Consider the following 15897-nt stretch of genomic DNA (forward strand, 5'->3'; position numbering starts at 1 on the left):
TAACACCTACTATTCAGGAACAAAATGTGTTACATGGTGTTATTATATGTAAGAATCTAGTTTAGGTTTCGTTTTTTATTCACTTCTAGTGTGTTATTAATTTTTTATTAATTCCAACAGCGCAATAGTTATTTCTTATACATTATTTCTTATTAATCGTATTATAAGCATTTCCTAGAATTAACTTTCACCTAAACCTCATTAGTGTAGTCAGCATGCTTCGACTAGGGCAGGGGTTCTTAACCTAGGGGTGCGAAGATGATTCCCAAGGGGTGCGAGGATGCCCATGAATAATTAAAGCAAATCTATATTTTACATAGTATGCTTTATATTTCTCTAAGAAGAAACATTGAAATTAATTTTTCATTATGTACCCTGAATTTTGTCTTGAAAAAAGGTATGCTGTATGTATGAAGATTAAAAAAAATTTTTGATTACATCAACTTTGTATTTTAGCTTTTTTTTATATTTAAGTTTGTGCGAGAAATGATTACTGATTTGAAAGGGGTGCAAACACTGAAAAAGGTTAAGAACCACTGGACTAGGGGATAATCTTGTCCTACAAGTCTTTTGACATTTTATGAAGAGATTATTCCTGAAGTAGATGAGAGTTGGGGTTAACATATTTATATTGTTACAAATTTTTTGTCAAAGAGCTTTACAGAAGAATTAAGAAATTATCCCTTTAGCTTTTAAACCTAAAGTTTAGGTGTGGAAAATAAGTTGGCTCCAAAGATGGCTAGATTGTGGGGGAAAAAAAAATGTATAGGTAAGGATTAATTCCACACGTGGAGTACCTCAAACGCTTTATTTTGAATTAGAACAATAACATAGATGAAGTAAAATCAATGAATGGCTTAAATTTGCTTATGATATCAAGGCGTTGAGCATTGTTAGCTGTGATGATAACAGTGCTGCTTTAACAATGGATTTAGACTTGGTGAGTTGAGCAAATAAATGGCAGATGGCCTTCAGTTATAATAAATGCAAAGTAGAGCATGTGATAATTGTTATAATTTTTAAAGTATAAGAATAATTTTGATGGAAATATCCACAACAGCATTATGGAAGAAAGAGATCTTGGTGTTTTGACTGATCAATCACTTGACATCCAAACTGATCTACTGCTATTGGTAAACAGGGTTTTATGGTGTATTTTCAATAATAATGAATAAATGCATTGTTCAGTCATAGGCTTCTTACTTTGAGGACGCTGAACTGTTGAAAAGGTTTAGAGGAGAATTACTAGAATGCTACTTGGTCTGGAAAGGTTTTTAAACAAGACCAGAATATGATTTTTTTTTTCCAAAAAGAAATGTTAGAAGAGATTTGATAGAAGTGTTTAAGATTGTTAAGAAATTGATGGTGCTGATGCATTACATTTTTTCTTTTGAATTCCATCGTGAAAATGGTAGAACTAGAGGCACAAAAGTTTTGCAGAGTAGGAGTCATCTTCAGTCTAGTTTTATTTTAATAAGAAGGCTTGCCTTGTGACAGAGATGGAAATTGAGAATATAAATTTTGAAAAAAAGAAAAACTTTTTGCTCTACATTATCTGCATAAAAACAGTGAAAGGAATCAAAATAATAATATGAACTAAAAACACCATGGTCTTATGCAAGTATCAGTGCAGTCCCAAGAGATGTACTTTATTACAAGCCCTACTGACCCAGTAATAAAATGATATTCCGTCACCTGTTATAACTTTTGTTTAAACACCAATTCCCAATACCTGACACTGTCTAAGATAAACCACTGCTGAATACAAAGAACATTCAGAAAATTACTTAACTTAGAAGATAGGGTATGTAGCTAAAATAAATGTTATATACTTAGATTCTGAACTTAGCAAGGGAAATATAATTGTAGTAAGAAGACTAATTAAAGATAACTTACATATGAATGGGAGAAAAATCAGAAATTATTAAAATAAATTAAATCTACTGAACTAAAATAAGAACAAAAACTAAAGGCATCTGTACCAATAACAACATCAGGATTGTTTAGTAGAGTGGGGCTTAGGGATGGAAAATAAAAATCTGAGAAGAGGCAAAGAAAGCTTATTTACATTTTATCATCTTTACATATGTGGTATGATATACAACAGTAAATGAGACACTAATCAACACACCATTAAGTTTAGTATGTTGCTTTGATTGTACAACATATATTTGTATTTCACTTGTTTTTTTATAATTCCTACCCAAACATTTTATCAGATCCAAGTAATTAGTCACATTTCATACATGGGGTGGGTGGGGGTAATGGAGAAGTAAGGATTCATTCTTTGTATCATCATTTACCTTCACAATTAATACCACATACACTAAATATATGGCAGTTAATCTGAAACACTACCACATTTCAAAATACTTTTACAAACTGTGTAATCACTAAAGACTTAACAATGCTTTAAAAATTACAAATTCTCTCTTTAAGAGCTAAGTGACAATTTCTGAACAATCCAGCTAAAGCAAATCTAGTTTTTCTTCTTCATTTATGGTAGTTTTTCATTCTTCCCAATAAGTGAAACACTCAGCTAATTCAGCGAGGCACTCCTTAGCAGTTTTAACAAACCAATTAAGATGATTTTCTCTGTCAAGCATAATTTCTGTGCACAAAGTATCATTATTGGAAGAATGAAGCAAACATGAATTGAACAGGTTTCACATCATGATTAACTTCTGTGAAGTAACTTGAAACAGATGAAAAATATGAAGAGTAACTCATAAAATCTGCTTATATAATAAAACAACATTATCAATGTTAAATATATGTAAATGTTTTATTCTATCAATGTTAAAAATATGTAAAAAATCCCTGACACCAAGGTAAAGAGACTCCTATACAGTTCTTGTGTTTGCTAACATCACCTCGAGTGTGATCTTTTGGCATAGAGGATGTACTGTCTGCAATGATTACTTCATGTGTGAGGTGCACGTAAAGACTGGGACACAAAATGCTATAAAACAATATAGATACCTACACAAGGATAATTAAGCTGTCTGGCAGTTCTTGTTTTCTAAACTACCAAACTCAGACAAATAACAACTTCTGCACAAGGAATACCCCATAATAGTGTGATAGCAATCCTGATATAGCCTAAAAAGTACACAATAAAGTTCTGACTGAGTTCATGCAGATAAGACATGATCCAGCCTGGGAAAAAGCAAGGATTGCACCACATATAGACTACACTTTCTGCATGCGATCACCTTCCAAAGCACGTGGCATGAACTTTAATGAACTATGCATGAAGATTAATTTCATAAGCACCTCATTTTGGCACTTCCACCAGCTTATGGCTGGCACAGAAACCACAAACAGTGATGTCAGGAATTTATGATGCCAATGGTACTTCAGCTCCATACAGATAAAGACCAAGGCAAGATTTTTGTGCTAAGATGCGGCTAAGAGAGACCTAAGCTACAGCAGTCCCTATTCTAGCTATAAATGCCATCTTTAGTTTGTATGAGATATACAGATCCATACAAACACCTAAGGATGGAGCTCTAGGTTCAAATAATGTAGGAATATTCACCAGGTAGATGCTGACAGAAATCAAGCTATTGAAATTAATAAAGATAAAATTCTTTAGTCCAGCACCACTGGGACCTGACAAGTGCTGAATTACAGAAAATGCTGGACCACAGAATTTTCCCCCTTAGAAGCCCTTATGTAAACATATGCTTTATCCCTAGGCATGCTAACTTGCTAATAAATAACATTTATAAATAAATTGCTTGGCAATAAATAACATTTATTGTTATGCCATAAAAGGTAGAATAAAGCTTAAAACAGCAATAGCATTACCTTCTACAACTCTTGGTTTCATGGAAGACATTATGTAGGCTTAAAATACAGGCAAAATACAAGCTAAAATAGTAGTGTACAACCAAAACACACCTGACTTCAGACGTAAACAAATCTGGTACCTTGGCACTTCAAACAGCACCATCCTGGTGGCCAATTTTCAAGCTAATGGAAGCAGATCAAAAATGTGCCACATCACACAATACCAGACTAAAAAGTTTCAACTGTTTTAGAATATCAACTTAGATGGAAAACATGTCATATCTTTGAAATATGGACTGATGATTTATTAAATCCTTACCCAACTCCATGAAGCATCACTTGTTTTAAAAACCATCAAACCACTGTCTTAAGAAACACCATTTGCAAGATCCTGGAGAATTACACTGAACCACTGCTATTATGTTGAAATTCTCTGGTGTTTCCCAGCAGTCACTGAGCTTGGTACTGTCTCTACTTACAATGTTTTACAATAGCATGTTTTATATTCAGTAATTACAAAACACAACAATTATTCAAGTTAATAATTCATTTTTATTACAAGCTCTTGACTGATATACTGCAGCCATCTTGAATGTTTCTTTCCAATAACATTTTTTTATTATTTTCTTGTATGCCAAATGTTTCTACAACAAATTATAAACAGGCTTTTCATTCATTATTCACAAAATTTGTTACAAATTTAAATAAAACAATGTTTTTCTTTAATCACTCTGGTCTTAGTCAGACAGCAATGGCATGGCTTGAAATATTAAAACACTAGATTTTGTTTGACATTGACTGAGTTTATAATTATTGCACTTACCCATAACTGTGAAGACCTGAAATTTTCATTGATAATGTGTTTGTTCTTATAAATGAGAAATACATAAAATTTAAGAATAACAATAAAACATGCTCATTATAATTTTTCATATCATGTTGCATCACAAAAAAAATTTAATGAAAAAGAACAAAACCTAAACTTAAGTACTTTTGGAAGATAACCTTACATTTGGGTTTCTCTTTTCTATGACAAACAAGAAAAAATTGAGTAATCTTGATTCTAATATTGGCTTTGTCTTGAACGATAATCCTAAGAAATATTTTTGAAATTATATGAAAGAAAAAATGCAACTACTTGTAAAACTAAATTTAGAAACACAACAAAAATAAATAAGAGGCCTACATATGAAAGAAAAAGAAAAAACAAGAGGCAAATTTATCTAATAATAAATACAAATGTAACTAAATAATTATATGTAATGAAAGTGAAACAGTGGCAAAATGTATCTTAGATTTTTAACACAAGAAAAAAAGTTAATAAAAAGTAATTTTATTTGTTCTTTACCATTTTGTTGTAATTCAATGTATTTTGTTTTGGAGGACAACTTTCCAAACAAATATTTATATTTTATACATTAATGAAGATTAAATAGTTAAACATAATATTTTACAATTTTGTAAATTTTCTATTCATTTTCCTATAGAACTTAATGATTTCAGTTGCAAAATGGAAATGCTGTTGTGAATGTCATTTAGTTGCTAATTTTTTCAATCATATGTTTAACATTTGTGGTTATGTAAAGGTTTATATTATAATCAAGAAAAAGTATGCTATGCATGGTAACAGATATAAATTTTCATCGGTTAATTCTTATACAGCTATTCTTAAGGAGACTGAAAAAGAAACATTTCTTAATAATACATAAAAAACTATATATACTACAGTTTAATGTTGCATCACATTGCATTTTTGCCTCAAAGAGAAATATATACAACAGCAAATCACTGTTATACATTTTTTATATTTTTGTTTATAACTTTAATGTATAGAGCATACAGTAATTTACAATTTAGGCTGACTAGGTTATTGATGTTGTGGTTGTCCAGGTATCATCATTCCAACTCCTTGCATCCCACTACCAGAAAATACTGCTGCACTTGGCCCTAATAAAATCTGAAACAAAAATGTTTACTGTATATATAATGGGTTGACACATATACACAGATTACACATTTCATTAAAAACAGTGTGACAATTAGTTTAAAGCTACATATAGGCACTGTAGATTTATTTTAAATTCATAATTTAATTAAAAAACCTACAAATATCAAGTTTTAGTACTGAATGACAATAAGCATGTAAATCCGTATAGCAAATGTCTACACAAAAGATTCAGTGTACAAATAAAAGGCAATCTAATAATTAATCATTTTTCACTAGTGATTTTGAAAGGAACTTTCACATTAACAATCTCTATCAACTAACAATAAACAATTTTCTTTTTATAAACCAATAAAAACCTAAAAAAAGTAACTGTTTATCCTCTTGTCTTTTAATATAATAATTAAGATGTAATTAGTGTAATGCATTCATGTTAAATATATCTGAAATCTAATTTTTCAACTTCCAGGTTATTTTGAACATCATACATGTATGGGTGTTTTATGTACAGGTTTTAAAACCAAGCACTATTGACTAACCTAACAACAAGCAGAGGTTTTTAATATTTAATGGAATAACAATGTATCTTACACACTTTTTTGTTAAATAAATGTAATGGAGAATTTTAAAATGAGTACTCAGTTAAATTAATTCTAATTATTACATGCTCAACTCTGAGCCAAACAAAGCTATTAGTATCTGTACTGGCTAATATTTCTACTGAAAGGTTTTCTGAACCTGTCTCTGTTGGTGTTTCTGCATCTCTTCCACATGCATTCGTTCACTTTCAAAGATGACAGGAGCCATCAAGATCACTGAAGAAGAGAACACTATCCAAAAGACTGAACGGCTAAATCCATAAGCCCACTTGACACTGGTTACTGATCCACTGATGAAGGACAATGTTATATTTCTAAGTGATTCAGGAAACATCTCAGTCAGTGCCCAGAGTCTTTCTCCTAACGTCTCATCTAAATCCTGTTCAATGTCATAACACAAACAGTGTTAAACATAGGTGTAGATGTAGTAATTTTATTTCTTTTCTATTTAAAACAGAAAAGCCAGAATGTTTCTCAATTTTTTAAAATAAGTATTGTTTGCAATTCATTATGTGTGTATAAAGAGATGCAAGATAAGTTTACATGATAACAAACCCAAATGCTGAGGGACTATTACAAGAAAACAACACATCTGAATAAGATTAATAATCAATAAAACCTGAAAACTGGAATTCTTAATATTTAAGCTTCACAGGATACTGAAAGGAAGGGTACTAAAGGTCAATTAGTTAACATGTTTAGAGCAGGGTACTAAAGGTCAATTAGTTAACATGTTTAGAGCAGGGTACTAAAGGTCAATTAGTTAACATGTTTAGAGCATAGGTTTGTCAGCTGGGAACTTTTAATTGCTCTTGAAACTTGTTAACTCTTATGACTCTGCATTTCAAGTAAGAAATTGAATAACAATGAAAGTAAAGCTTCATCTCATACATTGGTCAGTTGTAATTTTGAGACTTGGCTGGACTGTATGGTGCAAAGTTTTCCAAAAATGTTTAAAGCTGATGAAAAACTTATAGCAAAGACAATTTTTTGTCATTAAGACAGCAATAAAATTTATACTGAAGAAAACTCATGATTCTGAGTAATTTATTGGTGCTGATTTTAAATATGCAGTCACAATTTGTTCATCACTTCTGGATTTTGAGTCATAATATCTCAATATTTTATCAGCATTGTGAAATGTCATCCAATCAACTCAGTACAATAGATTGATGCTGTAACATTTAAGTTTACTTGAGCAGTTTGGTAAGTAACAGGCATACACTTTTGATAACTTCAAACACTGACTGTATAGTATTGGTTTAAAAGTCCAAAAATATAGTTAATATATGCTATTTGTTTTTAATGTAATTGTAATTAATTGCACCATTTTTGCTTCCTTCCCAAGCTCACTTGTCCTGCCTGAGAATTACAGAACTCTCACGTGCTCAGTTTGCTAGAACATCAAGAAGCCTTCAATTGAATGTAAAAGGGGCAGAAACAAAAGCCTCTCTCTCATTTGGTCATTTTGCTTCACTCCACACACAGTCAAAACAGAGTCCAATCTTCCTCATTGCATCATATAAGCAATTTGATCAAATTCTGCAAAACTTCATTTTTTAAAAATCTTTTAAATTCAAGTTCCATAAGCATATGGTTGTTTATATCATTTAGAAAATTATTTGAAATGCTAGCTACCTCTAGTTCATGTAAAGTGCAAAAATCACCCAAACAGTTCCTGCTACATTTATAAAGGAAAACATCACACACATTTTGGGTGTAAAACTGGTGGCCAAAAAACACATTTGTCTCCATACGTGTGTTTAACAGTTTAACCTGGTTTGACACAGTGGCTAAATAAGAAGAGAGCAAGACATAGTATGATGTGAGTCAAAAAATAATCTAATTGATTGTTCTTTTTGCACGACTAATGTTTCTGGATATTCAAGCAAAACATGAAATATCCATATACTGAATCAGCAATGAAATCAGTACCTGCCTCATCTGATCACACACGAACAGTTAAATGATCTGATTCATGAGTTGTCTCTATCAAAGCAACATAGGGAACTTTTTGGTTCCTGTTTACAGCAATGAAAATGATTAGCTCCAGGAACAATAGTATCAACTGACAAAGTCACCATCACAGTCTCTCTTTCCACTACAACATGTAAAATACTTTGTGTTTCTGTATAAATGTTGATGTACTAATGGAGGAATTACATACTGAACATCATACTCAAGAATAAACACATTTTACTGACTCATCTAACATTAGTCTGAAAGCTGTACTTTTACATAACAGAAACACAAATCCATCCATTCCTATTGCTCATACTGTGAACATGAAAGAAACTTATCAAAGCAAGCAAATAATAGATTATTAAATGCAATTTTCAATGAATAAATAAAGTTATTAATGCAAAAGTTATTTTCACAATATATAACAATATTTTGAATAAATCTATCATAGCTTGAAAACTAGAAGCAATCAATAATTTTCAACATGATTTTTAGAATCAACATCAGTAAATTATTCAGAAATAACTGAATTTTTTCTAGAAACAGAATATGTTTTGTTGTTGCCCAGTATAAATTCCATACATTTATGTATCAACTGAAGACAGATATTTATAAATTATCAGTCCAACTAGTTGACAATTTTAAAACTATGTTACAATGTTCGATCTACAATAAAAACATTTATAAAAAAATTTTTACATTTTGACAATCAGCTACACAATAAACAAGTATGTAAAAATTTACTGTCCATTTCAGTAGTAAAAATGTGTAGATCATGATCAGTAGTAGATCTAAGATTATGGAAAGGAAGATGTGATCGAATGGATGGGCATCATATAATTTCAGTATACATTATTTGTATCAATGCAGCCAGAGTACACAGCAAACTTTAATAATATAAAGTATTGGCCTGAGCTTAGAGGCAGAAAATAGAATCTCTTATGGAAATTATGTATTATTAAAAGAAGCACACTGGTGACAAAATAAATGCACATACAATAACAACTTACAAGTTAACTTGAAATTAAGTAAATATGTTAGCTTAGTATGTGTTATAAAATTGTAAATTATAAGTTTCCATATTTCAACACATTTTTCTTTTGACAAACCAAGATGATATGTATGATTTGTAATACATTAATTTACTATTTTCAAACATTTTTGTATATCTCACAGTAGTGTGTTATTTCCTCATAAATCTTTTTCTCTTTTATTTGAACTATAGGACCAAACATTTGTTTGATCTTTTGTGCAGAGAATAATTTATTTTGACAGCTAAATTTCTATGACTGCTGAATAGCAGATACCCAAACAGTCAGTATAAATTTAGTAAATTAGTGACTTTTAGTGATTTAAAGGTTGCATGTCTATTAAAATTAAAATTTAGTAACGCATTAGGTCTAACTTAATTTTTGTACTACTCAAACCTGATCTAAAGAACATTTAATGAATCACTTACAATTCAATTATAACTAAAGATCCGGATACAAGGTTTATTAACCACGTGCATGGATAGGGGTTAAAGTGTGCATTCCATAACCTTTTACTTACTGCTATTCAACATAGTATTACATATTTGTTGTCAAAGTGATCAACTATTCATCTTATCCTAGAGTTCTCACTCAATTATAGTTCATGGTAGAAAAGAGTAAATATAGGAAACGTAAGCTTCTTTTACCTCTCTATCAGCTTTAATTTTAAAGTTGGTTTCAATGTCAATGAGAGTGATACTGTTCATAGAATGACCAGGCTGGTTGAAGTGTCATTTGGAGTAATGGAAAGGGAGGATGTATAGATAATTGAATAACATGGATAATCTGGAAATCTCCATATCTGGGACACCTTTACTGTGATACATGTTAAAATGTAGTAGTACTTTAATACTGCAGTAGGTGCTACTTAATAAAATAGTGTGTAATATATACTCATTTAGCAAATGTACTTGAGTTATTTCTTATAATTGTTTTTACAATCCTGGCTACTATAATAGTATTGTAATCAAATCCCTGCTCTTCCATGTAATCTAAGAAAGTATAAAGATACTGCTATACCATACTGTCACTTAATTTTTTTCTTTGTCTGCACTAATAATCCACCCATAAATGAGGGTAGACTACTTGACCTTTTATAAAAAATCACTCTCAGAGAAGTCCACATTCTGCAACATAGTTGTTTCACATATTTGCCTACTATTAACACCTAGAGTAAAAAATTGACCAAGAGACTGGGTGAAATCACTTATATATAATATATAAAGAACACCCACTACAAATTAGTAGGAATACTGTAACACTGATGGTATTTTTATTTCTTTTCTTTTTTATGGCTCACATATGTTATTAGGGATTGTGTAAACAACAAAGCCCTAGACATAAACACACAACTAAAAAATATGGCTCAAGTCAAAGCACAAACTTGTAAAGGTATAAATATGGATGAAAATATTCATGAAAAACACAAGAGAGAACTAAACATATTCAAAACCATACATAATAACAGCTATAAAATGATACTACTTTTTACTTATGAATGATAATTACATACAATGTTTTTTTATATGTCCATCACTGCAGTGGAATACAATAATTATAGCCAATGGCAACAGAGGTTTTTGTTTATATTACAATGAAGGGATTTAACACTAAACTATTTATTTTAAAACTATGCAGCACAATGAGGGATACTGACATGCAACTGAACTTGCAACTTAATACTAAGAATATATATAGAATTATAACTGTTACATTTTAATTTTTACATTAAAACTGTATGTACAAACAAGAAGATAATAGGAACACTGTGATAACAGTTCATACTTCATCATCTTTCTTAAACAAGCCACAAGATTCTCCAGATGATAATCCTGATGATGTCTCTATTAATGAGTTCTTCTCTACTTTCTTGATTTGGGGAGATACCTCTCTACTTTCTGGTGCACTCATAAGTTCAAAACCACTTTCACTTGCTTCTGATCCCATGACAAACTTTTGTTTATTTACAAGCCTAGATCTGTTCAAATCCTGTTGACTAAAAAACAATAAACAACAGAACAAATATAAACAATTCAAACAGTCTTTTAAGAGTTTAATGTATTGTTCTAATTATGTTATACAATTTAATGTTACTTAAACTTCTTCCAAACTATTGATCTAAAACATAATTTAACTACCAACACTAAATCATACAAACAATACGCTAAAAATCTTTCTAGATTTCATAACCAGTATCTGCGATTTACTGGTACTTAACTGACTGGAAGTTTAAAACTCACAAGTTATAAATATTCTGTATTTGAAATTATTCAATAACATTTTTAAAACTAATTTAAGACTCCTTTTCTCTGAAGTTATCAACACTAGGCATTTGCTTTCATGTACAAATATCTAAGCATTAGACAGAACTTCAAAATTTAAAATTGTAGTAAACCACTTTGTAATGATTTTTTTCCTTATGAAATAAACAATAGTATGAATCTTAAACAAAAAATAACCCACTACTACATAACTTACTGAAGATTATTACATTTAATTATGACAAGAAACATAGGGTATCTTAAGTGCATATAATCTATTGAAATATTTAATATAACAAAGTATTGCCTTTTCTCCTAAATCAGTGCAGTAACAGTTTTCAAACACCAAAACTCAATGAAAATAGTATGAATATTAGATGAATTTAATATTTGTGGAAAATATATTGTTATCCTTAAGTATTAAATGACTAAAAATGTGCATAACAATACCTTGCATCAGAATACTAAAATCAGAGGTAATCCAATACAATCACAATAAATAATAATACAAAAACTGCCACACTAACCTAACAATTATATTATGGGAGATCTTACATATTATTTTGGACAAACACCTAACCCACATTGTTATAATTGTCTTGAAATTTATCATAATTCAACAAGTTTGCTGATTCTGTATTTGAATGTTTAGTATGTCTTCTTAGTGTTGGATTGTTATGTTTACATTAATAAAATTATATTTATTATGTGTAAAATATTTGAATACAATAGCAAGTATAAAAAGGAACAAAGAAATAAATAAAAGTGAAATAAACATTAATGTATTTAGTACTATTATGCATGTAACCTACCATAATCATGAGAGGAAGTACATCGCATTATCACACAAAGTCATCATAATTGTCAAATGAAACACCTTGAAAGAACACAATAGTTCAAGAGACTTTGTGTATGTACTGCAGGTCAAAATGTTAGTGGCAAGTTCTATATGTTAAACTACTGACACATGAACTTAGTTACAGGTTCAACTATTACTTAAATATCACACTTAGTTACAAGTTATTTCAAGTTTCACATGTGTAAACAATTATATTATTACACAAGTAACTGCCAACCCCTTGAAAAGACATGTCATTTATTTTCATGCAGTCAAGATGTACATTTTAGGTTTTTAAAAAAATTGAGAGGTATATGTAATTACAGCATGGTTATAGCCATGTACCACGCTTCAGGTAATGTTGTCCATAACTTTTATCTTTTTTACTTAATCATTAATTAACGAAAACCCCGTGAACTTATTAGTACAGTAGCAATACTCTTACAAGTAATAAGCAGTATTACTTCAACTATTGTAATATTACTATTACTACGGTATTAATATTATTATATATTAGAAATAGTATCAGTAGCAAAATTATTCTGGTATTATTAATAGTAGTACGATTCAAGTGTCGCTGAATACTCAGAATACTAGTACCAGGTTACACTCTCAAGTTCAACCGTGAACAGTCTTAAAAATTGCAGCTTTTCAGGAAAAAAACAACTACTGAAAGAATTAAACACATTCAAGAGATAACGTACGTCTTAACGTAATAAACTTTATAAAGGTAAAAAACTAAACTTCCACATCTACTGTTTAAAAGTGTTAGTTTTTACTAAATATAAAACAGTATATAGTAAAAACTTACAACCGGTACTCTCATCGATTTGCGCACTCTATAATATAACATAATATTTGGAGAGAAAATACGGGACCCAGTAGTCCATCTCGCCAGCTCCATCCTCTAAACCAAAAGTATTAGTAGATACATTTAATAAACGTAAATTATTAGTACACTTATTAAGCTTTTTCTTAAACTCACTTAACTTTATATGAATATATATATATATATATATATATATACATATACACTTGTATATATTAATAATTTAAATTTATGATATAGTTTCTGCTTGTTATAATAGATAAATACATTTGGTATTTGTCTATTTGTAGTTTGTTTTGAATTTCGCGCAAAGCCCCTAATTTTGCAGTGTAAGACTAGAGGGAAGGCAGCTAATCATCACCACCTACCGTCAACTCTTAAGCTACTCTTTTACCAAGAAATAGTGGGATTGAATATGACTTTATAATGCCCTACGGTTGAAAGGACGAGCATAGTTGATGTGTCGGTGACTCAGATTACGAGTCGAACACCCTAATCACCTGGTTATGCCGGGCCACATTCGTTAAGTAAAGTATTTAGGAGTTACAGTTCATTCAGTAATTGAAAGATATTGAAATATTAATTAATATCAGTGTTAATTATCGCGTATATTCAGTTAATTGATCGATTAGTTATGAAATTGTACAAGTAAATTTATTTGTATGTCAATCAGTGAAGAAATTTCAGATGGAAGTGAAAATGTCACTTGTGAGTTCAAGCCTATGAACATAAATGTGTAGAAGTGAAAGAAGACTGTAGGAAGTGTTGTGAATGAAATAAAGTAAATTAGTATGGTTACGTGCATTGCATTTCATTTTATTTTCGTTAAATAATTATAAGAAAGCATTCCAACAATAGAATGCATAAGAATAGTGGTGGAACAAGAGTGATGCCTTTTTGTAAAACAGAAATTAAAATGGAACTTTGGCTCAGTTTCAACGTGACAACTAGATACAAATGTGAAATCAATGTCCTGTTAGAGATGATGAAACAATTAATGTTTATCATGAGTGGTGCTGAACAGCAATATGATGACACAAAGTTTTAAAAACAGTGTCTGAAAAAAAACAAACTTAATCACTATCTTCTTCGTATATTTTTACTTGTTTTGCAAAGTTCCGGCATGGCCAGGTGGATTAAAGCATTCGACACGTAATCTGATGGTTGTGGGATTGAACCTCCGTCACACCAAACATTTTCGCCCTTTCAGCCGTGGGAACGTTATAATGTTACGGTCAATCTCACTATTCGTTGATAAAAGAGTAGCCTAAGAATTAGCGGTGGGTGGTGATGACTAACTGCCTTCTCTCTAGTCTTACACTGCTAAATTAGGGACGGCTAGCGCAGATAGCCTTCGTGCAGCTTTACGCAAAATTCAAAAAATAAACAAACTTCTTTTGCTTTCTTACAGCAAACATTCGAAAACGATCTGAGAAAAAAACTTAATTACTACATTTGTTATCAGTCTCCCATGAAGTCAACATTATTTAAATCTAGTAATTCGACTATTTGCGTTAAATTAATTAAAGATAGTCTTCTGAAAAGTCACTTAAATTTCCCAAATTTATTTCAATACATTTTTTTTCTAAATTTTTGGGTTTCAAAATGCAAAATATCCCGAGACTTTTAAAACATCCCTACTTAGGATCCTCTAAAGAATAAGTACCCCAGGCTGTTCCACCTGAAGAATCGTTATTCTGTCAAACTTTGAGATGATGATACTTCAGGTGATGTAAGATGTTAAAAGAATGGTATTGATGGTTCACATAAACAAATGATGAGAGTGGTTAAAATACATTAACATGTTAAACGACAGTTATTAAAAGGCTAAATTTTCTGTTTATGAATAATAATAAGAATTTGCAACAATGTAAATGTGAAGTATCAAAGGTTCATATTGGTACTAGAAATGTTGTTACTTCTTTCAGGGTCCGGCATGGCCAGGTGGGTTAAGGAGTTCGACTCGTAATCTAAGGGTCGCGGGTACAAATCCTCGTCGCACCAAACATGCTCGCCCTTTAAGATGTGGGGGCGTTATAAAGTGATGGTCAATCCCATTATTTGTTGATAAAAGAGTAGCCCAAGAGTTGGCGGTGGTTGGTAATGATTAGCTGTTTTCCCTCTAGTCTTACACTGCTAAATTAGGGACGACTAGCGCAGATAGCCATTGAGTAGCTTTACGCGAAATTCAAAAAAGCAAACAATACTTCTTTTTTATTTTAAATAAATGTTTAAATAATAATTCAATATCTTTGCCATCTGTTGAAAGATAAAGAAACGTTTACGTATTTTTATGCGGAACCAGTGTTGTCATCCTCGTAACAGAGTATTGTAGTTACAGATAATCTAATTTTGGATTAACTAGAAGGTTAGTGAAGTTGGAACAATTCCTCCAGGACAGCACAAATGCTTTCAAGTAGTGTATTAAAGTTAAGGGTATATTTCCAGAACCCACACCTTCCAACTTCACCTCAGGTTACTGTATGTGCATACAAATGATCACCACATTTTAGAGTTAGAGTAATTAATAGAGAGAACATCATATGGATTTTAAGATATGAAGTAATATACGACGTATACAGCTCCAGCCTCAGCTCCGCTGAAGATTTGAAGAAAAGGAGATTACTATATAATGTA

General features: G+C 30.8%; 1 protein-coding gene across 3 annotated transcripts; it reads right to left on the bottom strand.

Annotated features, from left to right (window-relative positions):
* Window positions 1–4327: 4327 nt before the first annotated feature.
* LOC143224987 (mitochondrial import receptor subunit TOM22 homolog) lies at window positions 4328–13385 on the bottom strand. Of its 3 annotated transcripts, none has more exons than XM_076453574.1 (4): window positions 13243–13385; window positions 11118–11328; window positions 6479–6718; window positions 4328–5752 (listed from the first exon to the last, which is right to left on the bottom strand). In XM_076453574.1, the coding sequence occupies exons 2-4, from the start codon at window positions 11277–11279 to the stop codon at window positions 5663–5665; spliced, it is 492 nt and encodes a 163-aa protein (XP_076309689.1). In that variant the 5' UTR covers window positions 11280–11328; window positions 13243–13385; the 3' UTR covers window positions 4328–5662. The 3 variants fall into 3 exon arrangements, with proteins under 3 accessions (XP_076309689.1, XP_076309690.1, XP_076309691.1); XM_076453575.1 differs by having other exon boundaries at window positions 13032–13251; XM_076453576.1 differs by lacking the exon at window positions 13243–13385 and adding an exon at window positions 12406–13222.
* Between the last annotated feature and the right edge of the window lie 2512 nt (window positions 13386–15897).

Source organism: Tachypleus tridentatus, chromosome 9, assembly GCF_004210375.1.
Source record: "Tachypleus tridentatus isolate NWPU-2018 chromosome 9, ASM421037v1, whole genome shotgun sequence".
NCBI classification, from domain to species: Eukaryota; Metazoa; Arthropoda; class Merostomata; order Xiphosura; family Limulidae; genus Tachypleus; species Tachypleus tridentatus.